This window comes from Scyliorhinus canicula, chromosome 2, assembly GCF_902713615.1.
Source record: "Scyliorhinus canicula chromosome 2, sScyCan1.1, whole genome shotgun sequence".
Lineage (NCBI taxonomy): Eukaryota > Metazoa > Chordata > Chondrichthyes > Carcharhiniformes > Scyliorhinidae > Scyliorhinus > Scyliorhinus canicula.
The window spans coordinates 221,783,396-221,810,460 of NC_052147.1; the positions used below are offsets into that span (position 1 = coordinate 221,783,396).

Sequence of the window (27,065 nt, forward strand, 5' to 3'; positions counted from 1 at the left end):
AGTTCCTCTCCTTGTGCTGAAATCACTCCTTTATAGGCATTTAACTTAAATATTTTACTTAATTCTTATTGTCTATATACCTCAGACTTTAATGTACTGAGAAATCTATTAATGTTTATATTCCTCTATTTAATTCAAGCTTTAATCCTACGCTTGATTAATTTAGTATGCACTGATTGTAATTAAGATACATTATCAAATCTACAATATCTAGAATGTAGATATGTTAACGTTTATGTATCTATTTGTCTTACTTTCAGGTTTTGTGCTAATTATTTGATCTAGATTACCATAGATGTTGATTAAATTAAATATTTAACTGTAGTCTTATGCCCATGTGACTTGTGCTGTGACATCACTATCATATTTTTAAAAAACTTTTTCTCCAATGTATTCACTAACTAAAGGTCACACTGACTCTCTGCAATCACTGCAATCTAATGTGGCAGCACAGTAGCACAGCGGTTACACAGCTCCAGCGTCCCAGGTTCGATTCCCGGCTTGGGTCACTGTCTGTGCAGAGTCTGCACGTTTTCCCTGTGACTGCGTCGGATTCCTCCGGGTGTTCCGGTTTCCTCCTACAGTCCAAAGATGTGCAGGGTAAGTGGATTGACCATGCTAGATTGCCCTTAGTGTCCAAAAAGGTTAGGTGGGATTATGGGGGTGGGGTGGAGGTGTGGGCTTAATGGCCGGTGCAGACTCGATGGGCCGAATGGCTTCCTTCTGCACTGTAAATTCTATGATTCTATAATCGGACTTCACTTCTTAGGCCACTCCGCCTGACTCTCTCGGACCGCTTAGCTCTCCATCTTCACTCCGCCTGACTCCCTCTAACATCTTAGCCCTCGGACTTCACTCCCACTGACTGCTCTGCTCTCGTACTTCACTCCTTAGTCCATTCTACCTGACTCGCTCTGAATGCTTCGCTTTCGGACTTCACTCCGCCGGACTGCAATTGACCACTCTGCAATTGGACTTCATTCACCCCTTAAGGCCACTCCATCCAATTCGCTTTTGACTGCTCTGCTCTCAGACCTCACTCCTTCGACCACTCTGCACTAGAGTCTTGCTCCTCTGCTCACTGTGTCTGCTTCTCTCTGACCAATCTACACCCTCTTCACTTCTTGTCCACTAAATTGACTTCGTTGTTGTATATTATAAATGGTTTCCTCTCTCTTTCAATATCCTCTTTCAATATCCCACTTACTTAAAAAACACACCTTCATGCTTGGAAACAAGAACCAAAACAACCTCCCTTTCATCCACAATGTTCTCGAACATATTGTGACCTTTTAATTCAGTGCTGTTTTTTCCCTCAATTCCATATTTGACTCTTTCTACTCAGGTTTCTGTTCATACCACAGACCCAAAACAGTCCTAACAACAGTCACAGATGCTATTTTCTCTGACTGTGAAAATAGTGCATTACTCCCTTTTATAATAATAATCTTTATTATTGTCACAAGTAAGCTTACCTTAACACTGCAATGATGTTACTGTGAAAATCCCCTAGTCACCACACTACGGCACCTGGCTGGTTCCACTGAGGGAGAATTCAGAATGCTTAATTCACCTAACAGGCAAGTCTTGGGAGGAAACCAGAGCGCTCGGAGAAAACCCACGCAGACCCAGGGAGAACATGCAGACATTTGTTTGTTTCCACCATCACTTATCCAAACATAGCCACAGCATCTCTAGAAAAGTGATCTGTGTTTCCAAAACCTATACCTCTGGCATCCACCAGTATCTCTCCTTGGCCACATCTTTTTGCTCACTACTTTCTGCCCTTTTGCAATATCATCCATAGACACATACCTATAATAGCCAATTCAATCATTGCAACATCTCTCAATCAGATCACTGTCTCTATGTTGTCAGCCTAGCATGTTCACGATCCAGCCTTGAATGAGGTGCAGTCTCCAATCTCCTCTGTTTAAACAATATGAAGAATGACACAAAAACAGAAAATACTGGACAATCTCAACAGGTTTGACAGCATCTGTGGAGAGAGAAGGGAGCTAACTTCGAGTCTGGATGACTCTTTGTCAAAGCAGAATGAAACAGTCATCTGTGGTCCCTATGCCACCTCTATATTCTCAGGTATAGCTTTAGTCTACTATGGGGAGGCAGTAGTATAGTGGTAATGTCACTGGATTAGTAAACCAGAAACCCAGAATAATGCCCTGGGGATCCAGGTTCAAATACCACCACTGCAGATGGTGAAATTTGAGTTCAATAAAAATCTGCAATTAAAGTCTTTTGATGACCATGAAACCATTGCCGATTGTTGTAAAAACCCATCTGGTTCACTAATGTCCTTGAGGGAAGAAGGAAATCTGCGGTCCTTACCCGATCTGGCCTACATGTGGCTCCAGACGCACAGCAATGTGGTTGACTCTTAACTGTCCCCTCAAGGGCAATCAGGGATGGGCAATGAATGCTGGAAGAGCCTGCCATGCCCACGTTCCATAAAAAATGAAAAAGAAAGTCCATGTTTAGCTTCTGACCCCATCTTCGCTCCATAACAAATATTACCTACTTCTACCTCTGTAACATTGCTCATCTCTATTCCCAATTCATCCCATCTGATGCTAAAATCATCATCCGGGCCTGTATCACTTCCAACTTTGACTATTCCATTGCTTTCCTGTTGGCCTTCCAGTTTTCACATTCAATAGGTTTGAGCTCATCTGCTGTCCATAATCTTTTTCACACCAGGTCTCAATTAGATATCACCCCTATACTTACTGACCTACTTCGGCTCCCAAGTACAGCAGCGCTTCCAATTTAAAATGCTCATACTCCTGTTATATTCCTCCATAACATCATTCCTCCCTACTGCAGTCACCTCTTCTTGCTCTTCAAAAACCTCCTTAAGCTCTGATTCTTGACTTTTGTGCAACACCCCTCTCTTCAACAGTCTAGGTCCCAACCTCTGCAATTCCCTCCCTTACCCCTTCCCCTTCTCGAACTCGCCAACTTCCTTCAAGACCCTCCTCAGAACTCACCTTTTCAATATGTTTTTTGAAAACCTTGCTCATCGCTATCTCTCTTTGGTTCGTCATTTCTGACAGAACGCACCTCTGTGAAGTGCCCCGGAATATTGTTCTCTGCTGTAAAAACTCAAGTTGCTCGATCAGTAACCAAATCTGAAATATTTGCTACAATGTCAACATAGTGTTTTGTATGGGCAGCACGGTGGCCTAGTGGTTAGCACAACCGCCTCACGGCGCTGAGGTCCCAGGTTCGATCCCGGCTCTGGGTCACTGTCTGTGTGGAGTTTGCTCATTCTCCCCGTGTCTGCGTGGGTTTCGCCCCCACAACCCAAAAATGTGCAGAGTAGGTGGATTGGCTACGCTAAATTGCCCCTTAATTGGAAAAAATAATTGGGTAATCTAAATTTAAAAAAAAAACATAGTGTTTTGTATGAAATGTACATTCAATAATTTTAAGAAATATTTTTAAAGTGATACAGTACCACTATCTTTGCACATTTCTTGAGCTTTGTTCATTTTGATGCCATTTCCAGGAGTAGAAATGAAAGTGTACCATTTGCTTCCAAATGGAATCCATGTGACACCAGAATCACAGTCTTTCAAAAAGAAGGGAGAAGACATTGTTACATCCAACTTTCAAAATCACAGGTTTTCAACAAATTGGCAAGTTATAGTTTCAGGAAACAAACTAGACTTAATAGCAAAGTCAGCATCAGCAAATATGAGGGACATTTCTCCCCAGAAATCCTAACGCAGGACAGATAGCCCACCCACTCCCAGAGAGCCGTCTGCCAATCAGAGGCCGGTAGCTTTCAGCACTGGCAGTGCCACTGGGAGCGGTGGCTCTTGTCACAGTACAGCTAAGCAGAGGATCAGTGATGGAGACCCAGGAGTAAGTTGAGTGGCGTGGCTTCGCTGGAGCCAGAATGGGGGGGGGGGGGGGGGGGGGGGGGACCTGAAGACTGTTTTACAATTTTCATGATCTCACTAGAAACTGAAGAGTAGATTTAACAGAGGCATTATAAAAAATTATGAAGTGTTTTTTTTTGGGTGGAAATATTCCCAGTACCATAAGTACTGGCGGCACTGCTCCAGATATCCGGGTTCAATTCCGGGCTCGGGTGACTCTCTGTGTGGAGTTTGCACATTCTCCTTGTGTCTGCATGGGTTTCAGCCCACAGTCCAAAGATGTGCAGGTTAGGTGAATTGGCCGTGCTAAATTGCCCCTTACTGTGGGATGGGGACGTGAACCTGGATGGTGTGCTCTTTAAGAGGGTCGGTGCAGACATTATAGGCCGAATGGCCTCCTTCTGCACTGCAGGGATTCTATGATTTTGTAATCTCATAAATATGGTTTCAAACATTTTCATGTCCCTTGTGTTATCCTGGTGAATCTAGACTGTATGTTCTCTACGATTTTAATGCCCTTTCTATTCGGATGAGTTTAACTGTACGGAGTTTTGGGTATATCTAAGCGGGACTGCAATTAGTAGTCCATTCATCTGCCATCTCTGCTAGGTTGCATTAACTCAGTCCCTTTGATACAGATATTTCTCAACAGTTAGTCCACATGCTACACTATACTTCCACATTGTCATTTCTATCAGTATTTGTAAAGATAAAATCTGAAATAAGTAGCAGATATTAATACCTATTTGTCCAAACAGCAAGTACGAAACTACTCTGCGAATGTACACAGTATAATCAGCATGGATTAATTGATTCTTTTTACTTCTTTCATGGGATCTGTGCACCCGCAAGACAAGCTTTTTGTTGCTCATTCCTAATTGTCCTTGAGATGGCGGTAGTAAGCAGCCTTCTTGTACCGATGCAGTCCATCTGATGTAAGTAATACCGTTCGAGAGTACCAGGATTTTGACCCAGTGACAGTGAAGGAACGGCAATATAGTTTCAAGTCAGGATGGTGTGTGGAGGGGAACATGCAGATGTTGCTATTCCCATGCATGTCTGTAACCCTTGTCCTTCTAGATGTAGAAATTGTGGGTTTGCAAGATGCTGCTGAAGGAGCATTGCTAAGTTGCGGTAGTGCATCTTGATGGTACACACTGTTGCCACTATGGGTGTGTGGTATGGGAAATGAATGTTTAAGGTGAGTGCCAATCAAGGGGGCTGCTTTGTCCTGGACTGTACTGAGCTTAACTGTGGTTGAAGCTGTATTCAGCCAGGTAAAGGGAGAGTATTCGATCATACCCTTGACTTGTATTGTAGATGGTGGGCTGATTTTGGGGAGTTTGGAAGTGACTCACTGCAGCACTCCCAGCCTCTCACCTGTTCTCATAGCCATAGTATTCATGTGCTAATCCAGTTTACTTTCTAGTTAATGGTGACCCCAGGAATGCATTTATCTTTGTTCTAATGTGCTCTTGGCATAGTTATGCAGTTTTAATTTAAAGCTTTTTGCATTTCACTCTAACTTGTTTGCAATATAGAAGAAAAAAATTGCAATTAAAACCACATCATTACACTACAAAGATATCCAATTGTTTACAATGAATTTGAGATGCATTGACTACTGTTAAGTAAGTCAATTTATGCACTGAAAAATTCCACAAACCACAAGTGACAGAATGACTAGCTAATCTGTTTGTCCTGATGTTGCTTGGGGGAGGAAATTTAGTTGTGATACCAGGAGAACTTTTACGTTTTCTTCTGAAAGTGCCATGGAACCCTTTACATCAATTTATGTAGGCGGACACTCTGTTTAAGATTCCATCAAAATTATCACACCTTTGACAGATTAGTGCTTGGTGCTGAATTGCATTGTCAATGCAGATCAGGGTTCTCAATCAGGGATACTGAGAGAAGACTTCAGGGGGTCCTCAAGTTGGTTTGTCCCATTAAGTCTCACACTAATTGGTTTCTCCCCATCAGTTTTCTTCTGTGCTCCCCTGTGTTTGAGACAATCGGAATAGTATCCAATGCTAAAATGGTGTAGGTGTAGGCTCTCATTACCAAATGCCATTGTCAACAATTGTCAGTGGCTTCTATGGATTTATCCCATCAAGCTTTTTTTGAGGGAGTTAGGACTTCTTGAAACCAGCAGTCAGTGCAGGAAAATCAGTGACTAGTCTGGCGTTGCATGAGCCAAGGTATCAAGACTTCCTTTCAACTCTTTTCCTATTTTTTCATGTGGGAACCAGCCTTTGTAGGTTTGAAGTCAGTATGCAATTATTACGATCCTGGACCAGAGCCCAATAGTAGCTGGAATTCTGGACCGAAACTCCAATATTCTATTTTAATTTTGTAAGACTGTGAGGAAAGGATATCTTGCTGCAGGAGTGGTTTCACACAAAATAGGGATATGGTATATCAAAACAATCTTTATTACTAACACAGTTAAGATCACTGAAAGGGGCAACACAGGTAGTCAAGCAGGCATACGGCATGCTTGCCTTCATTGGCCGGGGCATTGAGTATAACAATTGGCAAGTCATGTTGCAGCTGTATAGAACCTTAGTTAGGCCACATTTGGAGTATAGTGTTCAATTCTGGTTGCCACACTACCAGAAGGATGTGGAGGCTTTAGAGAGGGTGCAGAAGAGATGTACCAGGATGTTGCCTGGAATGGAGGGCATTAGCTATGAGGAGTGGTTGAATAAAATCGATTTGTTCTCACTGGAACGGCGGAGGTTGAGGGGCGACCTGACAGAGGTCTACAAAATTATGAGGGGCATAGACAGAGTGGATAGTCAGAGGCTTTTCCCCAGGGTAGAGGGCAGAACAGTGGCGCAGTGGTTCGATCCCGGCTCTGGGTCACTGTCCGTGTGGAGTTTGCACATTCTCCCCGTGTTTGTGTGGATTTTGCCCCCACAACCCAAAAGATGTGCAGGCTTGGTGCATTGGCCATACTAAATTGCCCCTTAATGGGAAAAAATGAATTGGGTACTCCAAATCTATTTTTAAAAAGAATTATGTAGAATCTCTGGCTTCATTTCTTCAAAAACCTTCTCAGCTCCCCATACAGACAAAAACTAAAACTAACTCTGAACCTCAAGCCTGACTTGACCCCTGCCATTAACTCCAACATCTTACTCAACTGAACACAATGGGCCGATTTACTTGCTGCATCCCACCAGAAACGGAACATGATGTGGCCGGTAGATCCCGGGAGAGGCCTCCCCCGGGATTCCCAATGGTCGTTATGATTTTCGAGATCTAACGGGATGGGTGGGACCCAATGGTAAGTTCACTTAGCTATGCTGCGCCAGATCGAATGGCCACCCAGGGAGACCCCAGCTAGGCGCCGTATAGCGCTGGTCCCTACAAATGTGGGCATGGTGGAACAACACTTGGGGGGTTCTCACAGGCAATCGGAGGCCACTGTGTGATCTAACTTTGGCTAGGCTGGCTTCTTGGCAAGGCTGGTGCCACCTGGGCACTACCAGCCTGCCATCCTTTTGCCCCCACCGGGAATTGTGCATGTGGCTGCCCTGCCAGTATGTGGTAGGAGCAGAGGTGGGGGGGGGGGGGGGGGGGGGGGCTCAAGAACCACCCAACAGGTGAGTTCGGGCATGGGGGGGGGGGGGGGGTGGGGGTCTTATAGGGGGATGGAGGGATCAGGGTGCCAGATCTCTTCCTGCACTGAGGAGGTCCATTTGTCAGAGCTCCTCAGTGCAGGATATGTGGCTAAGTGCATCCTTGGCGGGTGACCCCATCAGGGGCCAGGAAAAAAAAGTGCTATTAGATAGCGGGGCCGTTCCCGGCGCTGAATGACCCCTCAATTCCCACCCAGAACAGACCCTTTATTTCATTAAACCGCGTCCAATGTCTCTAATTAACCATTCTGCAAGGAACCCTCAATCTAAATAAAAGTTTATTTGCCCAAACTTTTATGATGCTTAAACTGCACTTCTGGCTCCAAAATGCCTTGTAGCCTTACAAAGCAGGATTTTCAAAAACACTACTGCAGTAGTTATACACACACTAACCCATGCTTCCTTCTCGCTCCATAGATGTGGTCAGACCTGCTGAGATTGACTAGTATTTTCTGTTTTTGACCCAGGCTTTTAACCCTTACTGCATCAGATACATATTATAATACAATATAACTGAATTCCTACATTCATCACAGAGATCTGTTTCCACATGAAGTGATAGTTGAGATGGGGAGGAGGCACTATCAATGGAGAATGCATGTGCCGGGTGACCTTCAGGGGGGAGGGTCAGAAAAAAAAGGACTTGGCAGTTCCTCTGGAACTGTAGTAAGGCCATATTCAAGTTGCGGTTGATATTAAGATATAAGGAAATGGGGACTTAAAGACCAATTTTAGGATCAATACTGCCACTCTACCTCTGATCTGGTAACTCACCATTAGTCAAGGATAAAAGCTGGGCACATTCCTGCTCTATGTGGTTCAGAACCACATTGGAAGGTGTGTATATACCAACCAAGTCACAGGGCACCATTTGGACCTGGTGGTTGTGGGGGGTTGGGGGGATGGGGTTGTGGGGGACGGGCGGGTGTGTGTGGAGAGGAAGGTGGGATGGGTAGGGGGAAAAGAGGGGTGGAAAGAAATGGAAAGAAAGAGACTGGCCGGACTCTGGGCCTGCAGCAACAAAACAGGATAGAGTGTATTCTCTCCTTCAATGGTTTTATAAATAGCGGATTGATTATCACGGGTTTTCTTTATCCAGACTTCCGAGCTTAACATCAATGAGCACATTCTTCTCTGATGGATAGGTCGGCATATTTTGACTGCCTATATCTTTCGGGTAATATTTCTGGCTATTTGTGAAGGAAAGAGGAAAACTGTCTTTGTCACTAAAAGATTTGTGGTGACGATGTTAGGTGGGTAAAAGTCACACAGGGTCCAATTTATTTCTCCGGTTCTCTCTGGTGTGGTTAATTTGAATCGTTGGCTTTCACCGCCAAGTTGAGATTTGATAGAATTAAGAAGGAAATTTGGTTTCCAAAATGGAGGATGTGAACCAGAAATTTTAGTCCAGTTCAACACAAACGAGCCAGAGTGAGCATTGTTTGTTGTTCCTGGTAAGCAAATGGTTGATGGGGTGGAGCAGATGTTAGGCAGTGAAGGGCACACAATTTAAATTTAAGACATAATTTTTTTTATGTATGGTGCTATTTCAGCAGAGCAAGAAAAATGACAAAATACCAAGATAACTGGTGTAAATGCACACAATAATCACTTGATATGGATAATGTTTTAATGTGCCCATCAAAAAAACCCACAGAAATATTTTTCATCAACTTTAACCCTAAAAGGTGTCAGTAAAAACAAAACCACCAATCATCCTGCAAAAGCAAGAAACGTGAAGACAGGGACTTCAATTTCGGTTTTATTATACCTCAACCACAGGGTGTAATTTGAGCACAAGTACTGTTAAATGATCTTCAAATGCTCTCAATTACAAAGTAAGATGTCTCACAACACCAGGTTAAAGTCTAACAGGTTTATTTGAAATCGCAAGTCCAGCGTCGGCATCTCCACATCATCTCAATTACAAAGGCATGTATTCAATGCTTAGTAATTAAATAAAAGCAAGCAACATTTCTGAGCCAAACGCTAAGGAAATGGTCAGTACTAAAGCACGAATTAAATTCATAATGATTGCTTATAAAAAAGTTTGTAAAAACTCATTCTACATATCAGTGCAGAAAAAGTGCTAAAGCAAATTAAAAAGTTCATGTATGATTGCCAAAGAGTTGGGACTTCCGGTGGCGACTATGAGGGAGTAGGTCGCACATTTCGTGGCTCCCCTTTCGGTCGACTTTTGGACCTTTCCCCCCGACTTTTTGTGCTTTTGAGTGCGGAACTGGAAAGCAACAGTACTCAGGACCCATACAGAATTGTATGGACCAAAGAAGCTGGAGGGACCGTAAACAGCAGAAGTGGTCGAGTAAGGGCACAGTGGAGGCTGTGAGAGAGACCAGCATGGCTGGTGTTCAGAGCAAGGCGCCGACAGCCCAGCCTACAATGGAGCAGCTGCTGCAGACTATGCAGGAGGGCTTTTTGGCTCTTAAGCGTGACAACTTGGAGCCGCTACAGAAGTCGATTGACCGGATGGAAAAAAGGCTAGATGATCAGGCTGAGAAGCTCCAGCAGTTGGAGAAGTCAGTGGAGGAGCAGGCTGACTTTCAAACAGTGGAGAATGTGGAGATTTGGACGCTGAGGGACCAGCAAAAAGTACTTTTGGAAAGGCTGGAGGACCTGGAAAATAGATCTCGCCGGCAGAACATGAGAATTGTGGGCCTCCGGAGGGGGCAGACGGGCTAGACGTTGCCGCATATGTAGAGGGTATGTTTCAGAGGTTGCTGGGGAATGAGGGCACACAGAGTGCAGGTGAGGCAGCCGCGACAAGGGGTTCCCCCAAGAGCGATGGTGGTACGCTTTCACAGGTACCTGGACAAGGCCATGATCAATTCATAGAGTTACAGGGATAGAGCGGAGGAGTGGGTCTAGATAGTGCAATCTCTCGGAGAATTGGTGCAGACGCGGTGGGCCTAATGGCCTCATTCTGCATTTTCAGGAAAAGATGAAGTTGAGGCCTATGAGATACCAAACTGACAGAACCACAATCTCTTCAAGTTCTGAAACTACCTGGGATACGGAATTTCACCTTACTGAATCTTAATTCTAAATTACAATGTGTGGCAAGATTCATGTTGTTCAGGTGAGATCCAAAGTATCACCATCTTTTGGGACTACAGAACAAAGACTTAAAATGGGGATGCATAAAATTGACAGCCAGTTTCATAAAGGTGGTAATCAGGTGTTGTGGTTAAAGGCTTATTAAACAGATGGCGGCGGAACAATAAAAGGATATGCATCCCTTCATGAGACATTGTAATCATGTCACCTCGCGCCTTGGGCCAAACATCCATCATTTTCATATGCACACACCTTCAGTGAAAAACTTATGGTCAGACACAATACTACTGTAATTGTTCCAAACTTTACACACTGGGGAGTCAGTCTAATTTGTTTACTAATTTGGTTCTTCCCAGTGGAATCACCAGGCAAGGTCTTTGAAGCCTAAAGAATCCTCATGAAATCCCTGTCTGTCACAACATGTTTCTGAGAATGAGTTGGGGGGGAGAGTATCATTTCAGTCACTGTTTGTAGACATGCCAAATTTGCCTTCTGAGATAGATGGGTCATCAACATTTTTTGCAGGGCGGTACAGTGGTTAGCACTGCTGCCTCATGGCGCTGAGGACCTGATGCACGATCAATTGCACGAAAGACTCAGATTGGTACAACTGTGGCTTTATTACAGTCAGATGCGTGGCCTCCTACTGCAGCTGGCAAAATAGCTGATCAGAAGGAGGACACGCATATTTATACGGCTCCTTCTGGGCGGAGCTAGCCGGCAGGAGCTACCGGCGAACCTGTAGTGCAGGTCCTACCTTACATCCCCTAATACAGGTGCACACAGTGATTCACCACAGGACCCAGGTTCGATTCTGGCCCCGGGTCACTGTCTGTGTAGAGTTTGCACATTTTCCGCTTGTCTGTGTGGGTCTCACCCCCACAACCCAAAAAGATGGGCATGGTAGGTGGAATGGCCATGCTAACTTGCCTCTTAATTGGAAAAGAAATAATTGGGTACTCTAGATTTATTTTTTAAAATATTTTTAGCACGTAGGCTATAGCATGATGGTTGTGATATTATTCTACGAAAACTTTCCTTTGCTAGGAACAAATCCAGTTACTGGTTTAGAAATGGTGATGCTGAGCTGAATTTAAAACAATGTCTCCTCTGAGTTGTGCCCAAAACCTTTAGTGCAACCTCCCTCTTTGGTTCAGGACACTCTGTACCAATCAGCTTTGATGCAACAAGTCCAAATACAGATTTGCTGAGTGAAGCTCCTCGTTCAGAGATGTCATCTTGAGTTCAGAATCCAAAGATATAGGGCGTGATTTTCCGCACCCCACGCTGAGGGGGGAGAATCGCGGGAGGGCCGGGCGAATCACGCCACGCTGCCCTGGCACCCCCGCGATTCTCCCATCCAGCCCAAAATGGCGTGTCGCGTTTTGCGACAGGCTGTCCGGAGAATTGCCGCTCGCCGTTTCTCACGGCGACTGGCGATTCTCCGGCCCGGATGGGCCGAGCAGCCTGCTGAACCCGACCAGTTCACGCCGGTACCAACCACACCTGGTCGCTGCCGGCGTGAACAGCGCGCGACCGGTGAGTGTGGGGCCTGTGGGGGGCGGAGGGAGGATCGAGCACAACGGGCGTGCTCAGCAGATGTCTGGCCCGCAATCGATGCCCACCGATCGTCGGGACGGCGTCTCTATAAGACGCACTCTTTTCCCTCCGCCGCCCTGCAAGATCAAGCTGCCATGTCTTGTGGGGCAGCGGAGGGGAAGACGGCAACCGCGCATGGGCGCCGGCCAACCTGCACATGCGCGGCTGACGTCACTTCGGCGCCGCCGGCAGCGTCATTCCCGGCTCACCGCTTTGACGCAAGCGTCAAGGCTCGGCACGCGGAATTCACGCGCCGCCGCTCCTAGCCCCCACGGGGGGGGGGGGGGGGGGGGAAATAGGTGGGAAGAGCGGCCTCCAACGCCGGAGTGAAACACACACAGCGTAGGGGATACCTTCTCCTTCAGCTTTCTCTCCTTCTCGTCCTTGGTTCCCTACATTATTGCCTCCTTCAAGATGACTTAGAAACATAAAAAATAGAAACAGTATGTGGCGCTAACAATTGCACTCAAAGACGAGAGACATGTACAATCGAGGCTTTATTGCTGTGTGATGCTATTCCTCTGGCTGCAACTGTAGACTAGGGTCTGAGTGACTCACACGCCTATTTATACACAAGCTCCCTGTGGGCGGAGCTAGCCGGCAGGGGCTTACCGGAGGAACCTGTATTACAGGTACAGCCATACATCCCCCTACTGCAAGTATGCATATCTAAAGTGGTTATCACCACATTCACCCCCTGTAAAAATGAGTCCAGCGGGGGTGACGTGTAACTATAATACAAAGGATGATATATTAACAAAAGGGTTCAAACAAAGAAAACCAAGAGTCCATCCGGCTAGCAGGTTACAGGTTGAGCCGAATCAGTGGTCGAACGTTCCGCTGTGATCGGCGTAGCTGTGGTGGCGACGTCGGCCCAGGCGGTGATGGCAACGATGGTGCAGGTGCCGGCAGTGTTGGTGCTGGCTGCTGGCGGGATGACTCCGAGAGCGAGCTGAAATCTTCTGTGTCCTCCAGTGTGGGCAGGGGGACGAGGGATGGACCTGGTGGGGATGAATACGGGGGCGCCGGGGAAAAGGAGGGTGGCGCGGGGGGGAAAGTGGCATGGGATCGGCACCTGAGGGAGCCAGGTCCCGGAGCGAGACTGTGTCCTGGCAGCCGTCGGGGAACTCTACATAGGCATACTGAGGGTTGGCGTACTTTGTCCACCAGGGGTTCCGCCTTGTGGTGTCAGACATGCCTACGGAGAAGGACTGGGCCCGGAGTCGTGAGCCAAGTCAGGAGCGACATCCCGGATGTAGACTTCCTAGGGAAGGCAAAAACACGTTCATGGGGTGTACTGTTAGTTGCGGTGCACAGTAGTGACCGAATGGAATGGAGCGCGTCAGGGAGGACCTGCTGCCAGCAAGCGGCTGGGAGGTTCCTGGACTATAGGGCCAGCTGGACGGCCCTCCATACCGTCCCGTTCTCCCTCTCTACCTTTCCGTTTCCCCGGGGGTTGTAGCTGGTCATCCTGCTGGAGGCGATACCCCTGCTGAGCAGAAAATGACGCAGCTCATCACTCATGAATGAGGATCCCCTGTCATTGTGGATGTAGTCGGGGAGACCGAACAGGGCGAAAATGGAATCCAGGACCTTGATGACGGTGGCAGACGTCATATCCGGGCATGGGATGGTGAAGGGGAACATAGAAAATTCATCGAACACACTAAGGATGTAGGTGTTGCGGTAGGTGGAGGGGAGGGGCCCTTTGAAGTCCACGCTGAGGCGTTCAAAGGGGCGGGACACTTTCACCAGGCGCGCGCGATCTGGCCGGTAGAAGTGCGGCTTGCACTCGGCACAGACCTGGCAGTCTCTGGTGACTGTCTGTACTTCCTCGACGAAGTAGGTCAGAGTGGCTAGCGGAGTAAGATCGCACACTACGGGAGGCGGCCGTCATGGAAAGCGCCAGAGTCTTTGTGGCTGCGAGGTCGAGGGCGGCCCCTTCCAGCAGTCGTTGCCCGATGGGGTCCGATGCAATGCCTGTAACAAAGGCATCGCGCATGAGTACGTCAGAGTGTTCCGTGGCTGTGAGGGCCCGGCAGTCGCAATCTCGTACCAGAGGTACAAGAGCCCTCCAGAAGTCCTCAATCGACTCACCCGGCTGCTGGACGCGAGTGGAGAGTAGATGTCTCGCAAACAGGGTGTTCGTCGACTGTGCATAGTTCTCCTTGAGCAGTTCCATAGCTCTGGTGTAGTCAGTCGTATCTCGAATTAGCGGAAAGACACTGGAGTACAGGAGTTGTTTTTTTTGAGCCTCCGTCGGGGGAGGGTCCGCTGAAGAGATGTAGGCCTCGAAGACTGCAAGCCAGTGAACGAAGTCTTTCCTGGCGTGAGGTGACTGCGGATCCAGCTGCAGACGGTCAGGCTTGATCCTGATGTCCATGGTGTACGGAAAATCACACAGCAATAAATTGTGGCGCTAACAATTGCACTCAAAGACGAGAGACATGTACAATCGAGGCTTTATTGCTGTGTGATGCTATTCCTCCGGCTGCAACTGTAGACTAGGGTCTGAGTGACTCACACGCCTATTTATACACAAGCTCCCTGTGGGCGGAGTTCACCGGCAGGGGCTTACCGGAGGAACCTGTATTACAGGTACAGCCATACATCCCCCTACTGCAAGTATGCATATCTACAGTGGTTATCACCACACAGTAGGAGGCCATTTGGTCCTTCGGGCCTGCTCCACCATTCATTATGATCATGGCTGATAATCGAGTTCAAATCCTGGTTCCTCAACGTACCGGTCCTGAAAACCCATCCCGCATATACTCCAGAAATCCCTGGAGTATGGTACTGTCACTAATTTGAGTCATCCAATCTATATGCAGATTAAAGTCACCCATAATCACGAATCTTCCTTTATCCTGTAGTTCTCAGAACATCTCACAACAGCTGCTGGTGCAAAACCACTAACAAAGGCACTCAATTATACTCTTTTCCTGAACAACCAGGGCATCTTTAACCTTGACAAGTAACCATGACTGGATGGGGTTGAGAACAGACCATTGATTAAAGCACAGCAGAGAAGGTGAGGGTTTGAAACTGGCAAGAGATGTGATTTAAAATAAAAACCAAGATTAAAAATTAGAAGAAATGGCTGCCTTTTTCTACTGATTGGTTTATAGTAGCCATGTGACATTTCAAAGCCAATCCGCAACTTCACAGGCTTGCTAAGCATTACAGATAATTTTATCTGTAGAAAGATAAGCTACTTTTACCTTCGAAATACTTAGCAGATAAGAGAATTGCTTTGACAAAGCAGCACTTGCAAATGGCACGTCTGGTGTCCCCGTTTAGCTTTTCGCAAAAGGGCAAAAGTCCTCTGAAGACAGTGAATGAAACACAATAATGTTTTGGCAGAAAACTTGTCAGGATCTGGGGAAACTTTCAAACTTAAACCACATAATGCAACCCTGCGTTAAGAATTAAAATTTTATCCGAGCAAAATCGTTTGGCCGTTAGAGGGCGACAAATGTTGCCCTGCCTACATTAAAGTTGTTTTTTTAAAGTATAATGTTTGTGTCTTTTTTTTTAAAGGCTGTGAATGACCATCTGGCGATATAGCTCAGAATTCAAACTCCAATTCCCTTCACACCGGGATTCTGTGGGGTTACCAGTTCCGAGCAAATCAGTTCCGAGCAAATCCGGATTAAAGTGTGAAGGGATTTATTGGGAAAATAGCTCCCAACTGGATCTGCCTTAAACATATCGCTTCATCCCAACTTTCTGACTCTTCCTTCCAACTGTGTGGACGAGGGAAAGAGAGGAGTTCGAAAATCTAGCAATGCTTGTTCCGCTTTTTGGAGAAATCAGAAGTACCTAGTGAAGAAAAGGCAGTTTAAAACTCACCCGGTTGGTTTGAGGACGACAGAGGAACAAGGCACCAGGCGATCAGATACACAGAGGAGAAAGTTCTCCTGACGCCCATGTTTTTAAAAATCGCAATCTCCAGGCTTTTCACAGTGTCTCAAAACAGATGTTAGGAGCCATAACTCTTAACCTCGTGAACATTTGAACTTTAGATGCGTCATGTTTGCGTTGCTGTGTTGGGAATGTGTTGCAAAACGAGCTGGCAAAAAACAAAAGCGCCTGGGCTAAACTCACACAGCGGCGAGCGAATGCATGTCAATGTGAGCAGCGGAGAGTGCGCCTCGATAGAGCCCCAATGCAGATTCAGTGTTAAATCTGCGCGAAGCCCGCTTGCATTTTATAGCACTACTGCTGCGTTGTCAAATCTATAAAAGAAATAGCTGAAACACTCAAAATTTAGTTGCAAATATTCCAGAATTGGGCTTTTGCCTAAAAAAAAATCTTGTGTGAGAAGTGAAACTTTGCTTTCGAAATTTTCCATCGCTTGTTTATTTCGTAATACTCGTCAAATATTGTATGGTTGAACATTCCTGTTTTTAAATAATATATTTGTATTCATTGGTGACTAACTCTTTGAAATAAACAATAAAAGGCTGCCATCTTGGGTAGAACCTCTCAATTGCTCCACTCACGGTGTACTTGACTTTCAAGAGGTACAGGAACCCCAATCTCTCAGCCACACTGAGGCACTGGGTGGAGAAGCAGACCTCCACCCCTTCATCATTCGCCTCTAAGCAGTCGGCGAGACGAAGGCTAGGACATCGGTCCCCGCACCTGTCTGCAGCTCCGGCAAGTCTGACACACCAAGTATGGCCACTAAAGGACAGGGCTCCAGCTCAACTTTCAGAATTGCCGACATGGTGCTGAAAATGGAGACCCAGAACACTACAAGCTTAGATTACGACCAGAACATGTGTACATGGTTGGCCGGACCTCCTCCACAGTGCTTGCATCTGTCCTCCACTCGTGCAAAAAAAACTGGATCGAGTCAGATGAGCCCTGTACACTACTTTAAGCTGTATTAAACCAAGCTTTGCACATGAGGATGTGGGGTTCACCCTCCACAGGACCTCACTCCATATCGACATCCACCAACACCAGCCCCAACTCCTCCTCCCACGTGAGAACAATACCTTTTAATCACATACAGGATAGCATCCTGACTAGGTATTATCTTCATCCAACTTGAACCAAACTCAACAATACCTCTACTATTCCCATGTCAGACTCTATATGAAAATGAAATGAAAATCACTTATTGTCACAAGTAGGCTTCAAATGAAGTTACTGTGAAAAGCCCCTAGTCGCCACATTCCGCCGCCTATTCGGGGAGGCTGGTACGGTAATGTAGGTGGTACTGTTTTCTCAGTCCCACATTAACCCTTATGGTACTGAATACCTGAATACTGCACCTTCCCCAAAGCCTTCACCCAATTTTATTTACAATAATGTTTACATGCTACCCCTTCTTCCCCAAATCTCTGACTTTACAGATTCACATTTGGAAGCTTTAGGACTCTTCCAGTCTTGCTCTTTTCAAGTTTGGAGGAGCGGTAGTCTCATCAGTTCTGGGCAGACTTTGTTGGTCTGGGCTAATCCACATTGTAGTGCAGTGGGCCTGTACGTCAAAAACACAGCTGGAAAGTCATCACTTTTCATCAAGAGTGTTTTAATAATATTGGACACCCCTTTCTGTCTCACTGTTAGATTGTGGATATCTTTGGGAGCTGGTGAGATGCTGAAATCCGTAATTCCTGATGAAATGAGGGAAGTAGTCTTTAGTGAATTGCGGTCCCTTGTCAGACACTACCTAGTTCAGGATGCCATGGATCACAAAGATTTCTTTCAACGGCGTAATGACCTACTCTATGGTCATTATGCGTACCCTTCACTTTGATCCACCGAGAGATATAGTCAACAATGATGAGGAAGGACTTGTCGTTGTATATGAATAGATCTCTTGCCAGATATTCCCACTAACTTGAAGGGAATTGCGTGTTCATAAAGGGCTCCTTCAAGACTGATTTGTGCAGTGTTTCAAGCTGGTATTTTAAAATCATCACTTCAATTGCTCCTGATATTTCTGGCCAACTACTCTACATACTGGGCTCATTCTCTGCACTTTGTGATGCCTAATAGGCCTTGGTGGATTCATTGTCGAATATTCAGCTAGAGTGAGTTGAGATTGACCATCTGCTCACCGTGCACCAGCAGATCATCAATGACAGTGAAGTTTCAGCTGTTCAAAGTCAATTTTCATGACATTACCACATGAACGCAACAGTGGGCAACCTTGTCGGCAATACTTTTTAAAATAAATTTAGTGTGCCCAATTATTCTTTTTTCCAATTAAGGGGCAATTTAACATGGCCAGTCCACCTCACCTGCACATCTTTTTGGGTTGTGGGGGTGAAACCCACGCAGACACGGGGAGAATGTGCAAACTCCACATGGACAGTGACCAAGGGCCCAGATTTGAACCTGGGTCCTCAGCGCCGCGGTCCCACTGCTAACCACTGCACCACCGTGCTGCCCCTTGTAGGCAATACTGATGAATGTGGATGTGCTCTTCATCTCACAACTGTTCCATGCGTATCTGTTGAAGCTTTTCGGAGCTCACTGACAATTGTGTTACCAAGAACTGGAAACATATCCCAAGCTCGTCAATCAGATTGCTATTGCATGTCACCGGATCATCAATGGTGGCCATGGATAATATGCCCACAGTCGCTTTATGCTTCCTCTGGATGTACACTGTCTCGTATGCACATGAGGCATAAGCAGAATGTCTGAATACTGGGGGGAGGGGGGGGGGGGCGCATAATGGTGAGGTCTTTCCATCCAGTACTGAGACCAATGGTTTGTGATCTGTCTCAATGATTACTTTCAGCTCAACAAATGTAAGGTTTAGGGTTTTGAGGTATAAAACCCTACTCATTAAAATAAATTATAAGGTTTGAATTTTTAATTTCAAGCACTAGGATCCTTAGTTGTGCTTGACAAATAACTAGTATTTATGAATCAAGTAGGGCAGCACGGTGGCGCAGTGATTAGCACTGCTGCCTCATGCCGCCAAGGTCCCAGGTTCGATCGCAGCTCTGGGTCACTGTCCATGTGGAGTTTGCACATTCTCCCCGTGTTTGTGAGGGTTTCGCCCCCACAACCCAAAAGATGTGCAGGGTAGATGGATTGGCCGTGTTAAATTGCCCCTTAATTGGAAAAAATTAATTGGGTACTCTAAATTTAAAAAAATAACATTTATGCATCAAGTGGAATATATTCAGCAAGATTTTACATATATATATTTTTTATGTTTTTATTCTCCATTTTCACATTTCCTTCAAAATCTACACCCACAAGCAGTAAACGGTAACAAATATAAAATCAACCCCCTTAACAATAACAACGATCCCATCCTCCCACCACCCCAAACAACGGCCCACCTGTCAATATATGCATCCAATAGAACAAACCCTCCCACGGTGGAAACAAAAAACAAAGGGAAAAAAGAAAAAGGAGTCCGGGACTGCCCATGGTCACCAGAGAGTCCACTCCCCCCCCCCCCCCCCCCCCCCCCCCCCCCCGGGCCCACCACACACACTCAACGCCGTCCAACCTCTGAATGAGTACCGTACGTGATACCCAAGAGTTGTAAACCCCCCCCCCTCTCCAACTCCTCCCGTCCACTGCCTCTTGTAAAACACCTCCCCCCAATCTTGGTTCCTTCCCCCCAACTTTCCACCCTGGCTAGACCACTCGGACCCTGTTCTGCCAGGCTCCGATGGCCGCAGCGCCTCCCCCCACCTCACTCCCGTTCACTGGCCGGCTTAGACCGGCCAGCGTGGAGGCCCCCGCCCGGGTCCCTTTCCCCCTTGCCCGTCTCTAGGAAAGCCCAGAAATCCCCTTTTAGCACACACACCCTGCATATCCACCTACACCCCAAAGAGCCCACACTTCAAGTGAAAGTCCCATCACTTCCCTTGTCCAAATATGTACAACATTGGCTCCTTTAGCCCATACACCCGCACGCAGTGAAACAAAAAAAGAAGAAAATACAGTCCTGAGGTTACATCGGCACATGGCCATTTCTCAGTTCTGCCACAGTCCTGCCTTCGCAAACTCCTCCGCTGCTTCTGCTGTTCCAAAATAAAAGTCCTTGAGCTTGTAAGTCACCCTCAGCTTTGCTGGGTAAACAATGCCACACTGCACCTTGTTTATGTACAGTGCCCTCTTCACCCGGTTGATGGCAGCCCGCCTCCTCGCCAGCCCCACCGTAAAGTCCTGGTATACGCGTATACCAGCTCCAGCCCACTGCACCACCCGCTTCTGCTTAGCCCAGCACAGGACCTTCTCCTTCATACTGTACCTACGGAAGCAGAGTCACTACCCTTGGCGGCTCACTCGCCTTTGGTACAGGCCTCCACGACCGATGAGCCCGATCCAGTTCATATCGGGAGGGATCCTCCCCCTCCCCCAATAGTTTTGCCAGCGACTCAGTCGGCCTCGGCCCTTCTACTCCTTCGGGCAGCCCCACAATCCTCAAATTCTGTCGGCTGGATCTGTTTTCCAGGTCTTCCATTTTTCCTCGCAGATCATTGTTCATTTCCATCACCTTCCGCATCTCCTTCCCCATCGAGGTAAGTTGATCACCGTGCTGCAATAATGTCTCCTCCACTTCCTTCAGCGCCTCCCCTTGCTCCCGCACCTTCGCCACTGGGCTCGCCACCGCCGTCATCACCGGGGAAATCGCCACCAGCACACTCAAAACCGCCCTCATCTCCTTCCTCATCGCCTCCAAGTATTTTGTAAACTGCCTTTCGAATTCTGCAGCCATCACCTTAGTTATTTCTTCAGCCGTAGGCAATGTGGCCTTCCCTGGTGCTCCAGCCTCCTTTTTCTTTGGTAACCCCGTGGTGACCCCTCCACTCCCCGACGAACATTCAGCTGTTTTTTTAACGGCCGTTTTCTTGCTGATTTTCGACACCTTCTTCTACTGTGCCTTCTCCATGCCTTCTCCCTGCCTTTGACACCTCCGTGGACCCTGGGACCGGGCTTAAAGCCCCGAAAATGCCGTTCCCGATCGGGAGCCCTCTGTTGCGTGGCTGCCTCCTGCCCGCCGTCACCAGAAGTCCCCAAGATTTTACATATACTTAACAAGAAACAGTGAAGACAACATAGAAGTTTCTCAACTCTGAAGATCCCAAGAAATGTATCCCAAGGCGATGCATCTCTTCTTTGTCTTTGAAGTGATGTTGAACTGTGGCCAGGGAGTTATACCCCAGAAGCCATGATAATACTGTGCCAAGGACACTACCATTCTCTAACTTTCACCTCCACATCTCACTATCCAACCTCCCCTTTTTGGAAACAGTGCAAATTCAATCCTCCTATTGGTCATAGGATACAATTCATTTCATGGAACACCAGGTTCAGTGGATATGAGTCCAGAAGGCAATCCAGTTTGAAGCAACAAGAAGATTGGCACCTGGTGCACGACATTGATCCAAATGGGCCACCTGATGACACCATTGAAGAAATACTTTTGCAGATTGCTGATGTTTATGTCGCTGGTGTGGTGAGTGCTGTATGTAGTGGGCACATTACCATGGGTGAAACACGCTGGAAGTCAAGGATGTTCAACGGCATCTAGAGCGCTAGTGGAATATGTGGATGCCAGGATTTGGTTCCGGTGAGATTGGGCCATGTGGGATGGCCTGCATAGTTGCAGCCCCTGGATGGAGAATAGTTTTGATACGTGGAACAAATCACACATTGATGGACAGATCATTTCTACAACAAAGGTCTGACACATTCACACATTCCCAGGCTCAGCCTCTGTTTCAGTTGAGGGAGCTGCAAGCAGTGCCGGCCCTGGGGTTGCTGGCGCCCCGGGCAAGCTGAACTTCGGCGCCCTTCGGGGGGGGGGGGGGCCGATAGGGGGGGGGCTGAGGGGGGGCAGGGCCGAGGGGGGGGGGGGCCGAGGAGGGGGGGGCCCAGGGGGGGGGTGAGGGGGGGGGCCGAGGGGGGGGGCAGGCCCGGGCCCGAGGCCGAGGGGGGGCGGGCCAAGGGAGGGGCCGGGGGCGGGGCCGGGGGGGCGGACGGAGGGGGGACATAGGGGGCAACGGATGGAGGGGGGGGGTCGGAGGGGGGGGGCGGAAGGGGCCGCCCTGGGGGAGGGCGGCCACCGTGCATGCGCTGGTTGGCACCGGCCCAACTGCGCATGCGCGGGACCCGAGTCTCTGGCGCCCCCTAGCACATGGCGCCCCAGGCGACTGCCCGAGTTGCCGGTACCTTGGGCCGGCCCTGGCTGCAAGGAATGATACTGTGTGTTTGGGTTTTCCTTTGTGAAAATGAGCTAATATAGCTTTGCTTTGGTACTAATATGGAACGATTATATTTCCTTGTTGTTTAATGGTTAGTGTGATACGTCGAATGTTATGTAGTTGATTTTCAAATCTTTGTTACTGTTGACTGTACAATAAAAAAATTTTAAAATTCTCTTGTCACCCCACCTTTGCAACCCCAGCTTTAAGGGTTGTAAACTGAGACACAGTTCCATCAGTTACTTCCTCAGACCCCAGAAGAAAACATTCCATGACAAACAAGTGGCACGTTTCCTTTTGATACCAAACAGTTATAAATAAAGTTGCATACTAGGGCAGCATGGTGGTGCAGTGGGCTAGCCCTGCTGCCTTGCTGCGCCGAAGTCCCAGGTTCAATCCTGGCTCTGGGTCCTGTCAGTGAATCAAATCAAAGATGTGCAGGGTAGGTGGATTGGCCATGCTAAATTACCCCTTAATTGGAAAAAACTAATTAGGTATTCTAAATTTATTTTAAAAATAAAGTTGCATTCTCTTGTCTCTTTGCCCAATAACAAGTCAAAACTGAACCACTTAATTTTAAACTGTGATTACAGAATAAAATCAATATATATACTACAGATTCAAAAAATTGGTAGAATTCTCAAAATCTTACACAATGTAGTCGGAGAATGTCTCACAAGCCTATGTCACTGTGAGAGCCTCTTTTTCAATAATTGCATCTTTGTGTCTGACAGCCCCTCAGATGTGCAATAAGCTAGTCAGCGGCATCCATTCTGTTGCTCTTGGAACAAAACTAATCCTGTTGATGGGGTATCCGCTGTTATTGCAGTTGGCAGGGATGCATCGTAGTGAGCCAGGATATGTGGTGAGAGCAGCATGCCTTTGATCTTATGGCTTTCTTAATCTTGGTGTGCATCTCAAAACATGGGCCTTTTTGAGAAGGTTTTGCAGAGATTCTGTAACCTGTGCCAGGTTGGACAGAAATGTTGTCAACTGGTTCACCATGCCCAGGAATCTTTGCAGGTCTGGAATGGATTGGAAAATCACTAATTGCCCTTGCTTTATGTGGGTCTACCATGATTCCTTTGCTGCTCACAATGGGACCTAAGAGCCAAAAAGAGGTGTTGGAGAACTTGCACTTTTTATTTTTGTCAATCCTGCTTCCTGCAAGCATTTCAAGACAGCCATGAGTCTACTCTCCTGTTCCTCGACAGTCATACCAAGTAATTCATTTGGCAAATCACTCCTTTCAGGCAAGCTAAGGTAGCTGACATCATGCACGGAAAAATCTCAGGCCCCGAGGTAATGCCAAAGGGTAAAAGATTGAAGCAGAATCAAACAAATGCGGTGATAAAAGTTGTAATTTTGATTTCTCATCTTTCAGAACCTGCTGCTGGTATTGAGTTTCGCGAATACTGCTCTTGGAGAGTTTGGGCAAGATATCGTAGCACAGTGGTTAGCACAGTTGTTTCACAGCTCCAGGGACGCAGGTTCGATTCCCGGCTTGGGTCACTGTCTGTGTGTAGTCTGCACATTCTCCCTGTGTGTTCGTGGGTTTCCTCCAGGTGCTCTGGTTTCCTCTCACAGTCCAAAGATATGCAGGTTAGGTGGATTGGCTATGCTAAATTGCCCTTTTAGTGTCCAAAAAGGTTAGGTGGGGTTACTGGGATAGGGTGGAGGCATGGTCATAAGTGGGGTGCTCTTTCCAAGAGCTGGAGCAGACTCGATGGGCCGAATGCCATCCTTCGGCACTGTAGGTTCTATGATCTATGATTGACCACCGATGACATTGAATGGACCTCTTTCACCACTGCTTTCTTTTTCATACATTTAGAGTACCCAATTATTTTTTTTCCAATTAAGGGGCAATTTAGCACAGCCAATCAACCTGCCCTGCACATCTTTGAGTTGTGGGATTGAAACTCACGCAGACACAGGGAGAAGGTGCAAATTCCACGCGGACAGTGACCCAAGGCTGGGATTCGAACCTGGGTTCTCAGTGCCGTAGGCCGCAGTGCTACCAACTGTTCCACCATGCTGCTCCCCCACCACTGCCTTGTTAGCTTTTGTCAGGTCCGTACTATGGATGGGCCCATTTGGCTTCAGGTGCCATTTCCTTACCACAGTGGGTAAACAGCTGGCTTGCAATGCAGAACAAATGCCAACAGCGTGTGTTCAATTCCCGTACTGGCCTCTCTAAACAGGCGACTAGAGGCTTTTCACAGTAACTTCATTGAAGCCTACTTGTGACAATAAGCGATTATTATCAGCTGGGCTGGTTTAGCTGACTCGGCTAATAAGCTGGTTTGTAATGCAGATCAAGATCAGCAGCATGGGTTCAATTCCTGTACCAGCTTACCAGAACAGGTGCTGGAATGTGGCGACTAGGAGCTTTTCACAGTGACTTCATACTTGTTGACAATAAAAAATTAAAAGAAAAGAACTGGATGCCGCATTCTGTCAGCTGAGTGATGGGGAGGGGACGCTCTTCTTAGTCATCTCATCAAGTACTTGCTTCATAAGCGGGAGCAGAATTTTCCGTGGTGTAAACAAAGGCAGAATTGGCATTATTTCTCAATGTTATGCTGAATGCAGTCTTCAGTCACCGCTACCCAGTGAATAGTTCTGGAAAATCTTTTTAAAAATTGAAACCAGACCGATGATTAATCTCCTCTATGTTTTGGATGATGTTGAGATTGACACATACTTTCCTGTACAGGAGAAAACAGTATTGATTGTGGAGCACATATAATGTCTACTGTATTTGTTTTTATATTAGAGCATTGCTTGCTACATACCTTTGACCTGGAGCATGATGCCTCCTGGTCCATATGACTGTGTTGTTGAAGGATTCAGACATATTTTTCAGTAGCCAGGGTTCCGTATCCAACAGATTTGTCACACTGGTGCTTGTGTCTAATTTGAAATTTAGGAGATGACCATTTACAGATATGTCAGCATTTCAGAATGTGAATCCGGGATCCTGAATTCTTCCCAAGAAGTATCATTAGATTTCTTCTTTGCTATGATATTACAGATGGTAATTGCCAGACTGATCAAACCTAAAGGAAAAATTGGTCAAGCTAAAGAATGATTTGCTATTTGTATTCTTACTATGAAGAGGTATGCGTACTGAAGACATAAGTAAATATTCCAGTTCCCACTTTTGGAAATGTTAAATTAAAATATTTATTGATAAAATAAAACTTAAACACACAGGATTACATTTACACAGTTAAAATCCCAAAGGATTTTCACTTAGACTCTCAAATGCACACCCTTTTCCAGGCAATAGTCCCTATGGATTCTTAATATATAAAACTTCCTCAGATAACCAGATAACCTTCCTCAGATAAAGACACCATAACTGCACACAATACTCCAGGTGTGGCCTCACCAATGCTCTATACAATTGCAGTAAAACATCTCTATTCCTATACTCAAAACCTCTCACTATGAAGGCCAACATACCATTTGCCTTCTTTATTTTCTTTTAACAAACAATTTTATTGAGGTATTTTAGGTATATAGAAAAAGTGACATTGTACAGTACAAAAAAAAAGTCAAGACACAAATTAAACATAATGCAAACCACAGCTCTGTTCACGCACGGACCTGCCTCAATATCCCTCTACTCTACTCTACTCTACCCTAGCACACTTGTCCTCCAGCCCGAAGAATTTGCTCATCCGGGTCCCCGTCATGTGGGCCCGGTGCACGACCTTAAACTGGATCAGGCTGAGCCTGGCGCATGTTGCGGTCGTGTTCACTCTGCTCAGGGCTTCTGCCCAGATACGATCCTTTATCTCCCCCCCCGACCTCCTCTTCCCACTTAAGCTTCAGGTCCTCGGTCTGCGTATCCTCAGCTCCCATTAGTTCCTTGTAGACGTCTGAGATTCTACCCTCTCCCACCTCTCCCCTAGAAACTACCCTGTCCTGCCTCCCCTTCGGCGGGAGACGTGGGAAGGACGGCACCAGTCTGCGTACAAAATCCCGCACCTGTAAGTATCTAAAGTCGTTCCCTCTCGCTAGCCCAAACTTCTCCTCCAACGCCGTCATGCTCGGAAAGCTCCCTTCCAGGAACAGATCCTCCATCCTCACAATCCCCGCCCTCCTCCACTGTCGATACCCCCCCGTCCATGTTCCCCGGGGCAAATCGGTGGTTGCTGCAGATTGGGGTCCACACCGATGCTCTTACCTCTCCTACATGCCTCCTCCACGGGCCCCAGATCCGCAGAGCTGCTACCACTAGAGGGCTGGTGGAGTACCGCGCCGGCGGGAGCTGCAGAGGCGCCGTGACCAGAGCTGCCAAGCTAGTCCCCCTGCACGAAGCAGCCTCCATCCGCTCCCAAATCAACCCCGTACCCACCATCCATTTCCTTATCATCACTATGTTGGCCGCCCAGTAATAGTTGCTGAAGTTCGGCAATGCCAGCCCCATTTCTTCTCTGTTCCTTTCAAGCATCACCCTCTTCACCCGCAGGGACTTCCCTGCCCATACAAATCCCAGAATAATTTTATTCAGCCTCTTAAAGAAGGACCGTGGGATAAAGATGGGGAGACACTGAAAAACAAACAAGAACCGTGGGAGAATCGTCATCTTAACAGTCTGCACCCTCCCCGCCAATGACAGCGGGAGC

At 47.0% G+C, this 27,065-nt stretch overlaps 1 protein-coding gene and 1 long non-coding RNA gene across 4 annotated transcripts in view; one reads left to right on the forward strand and one right to left on the reverse strand.

The window, feature by feature from the left end:
- The window catches only part of cd302 (CD302 molecule), a 63,444-nt gene extending 47,057 nt beyond the window's left edge, over positions 1–16,387 (reverse strand). The window contains exons 1-2 of one of the 3 annotated variants that reach the window (XM_038789639.1): positions 16,082–16,387; positions 3,479–3,592 (exon numbers count right to left, since the gene is read on the reverse strand). In XM_038789639.1, the coding sequence (XP_038645567.1) occupies positions 3,479–3,592; positions 16,082–16,160 (193 nt within the window). In that variant the 5' untranslated portion in view covers positions 16,161–16,387. The remainder of the gene's footprint in view (positions 1–3,478; positions 3,593–16,081) is intronic. The other 2 variants (XM_038789638.1, XM_038789640.1) reach the window with 2 other exon arrangements.
- On the forward strand, positions 15,096–16,166 carry LOC119961970. The gene is made up of 2 exons (XR_005459774.1): positions 15,096–15,260; positions 15,770–16,166. It is a non-coding gene; the product is annotated as an uncharacterized LOC119961970 (long non-coding RNA).
- Positions 16,388–27,065: the final 10,678 nt, after the last annotated feature.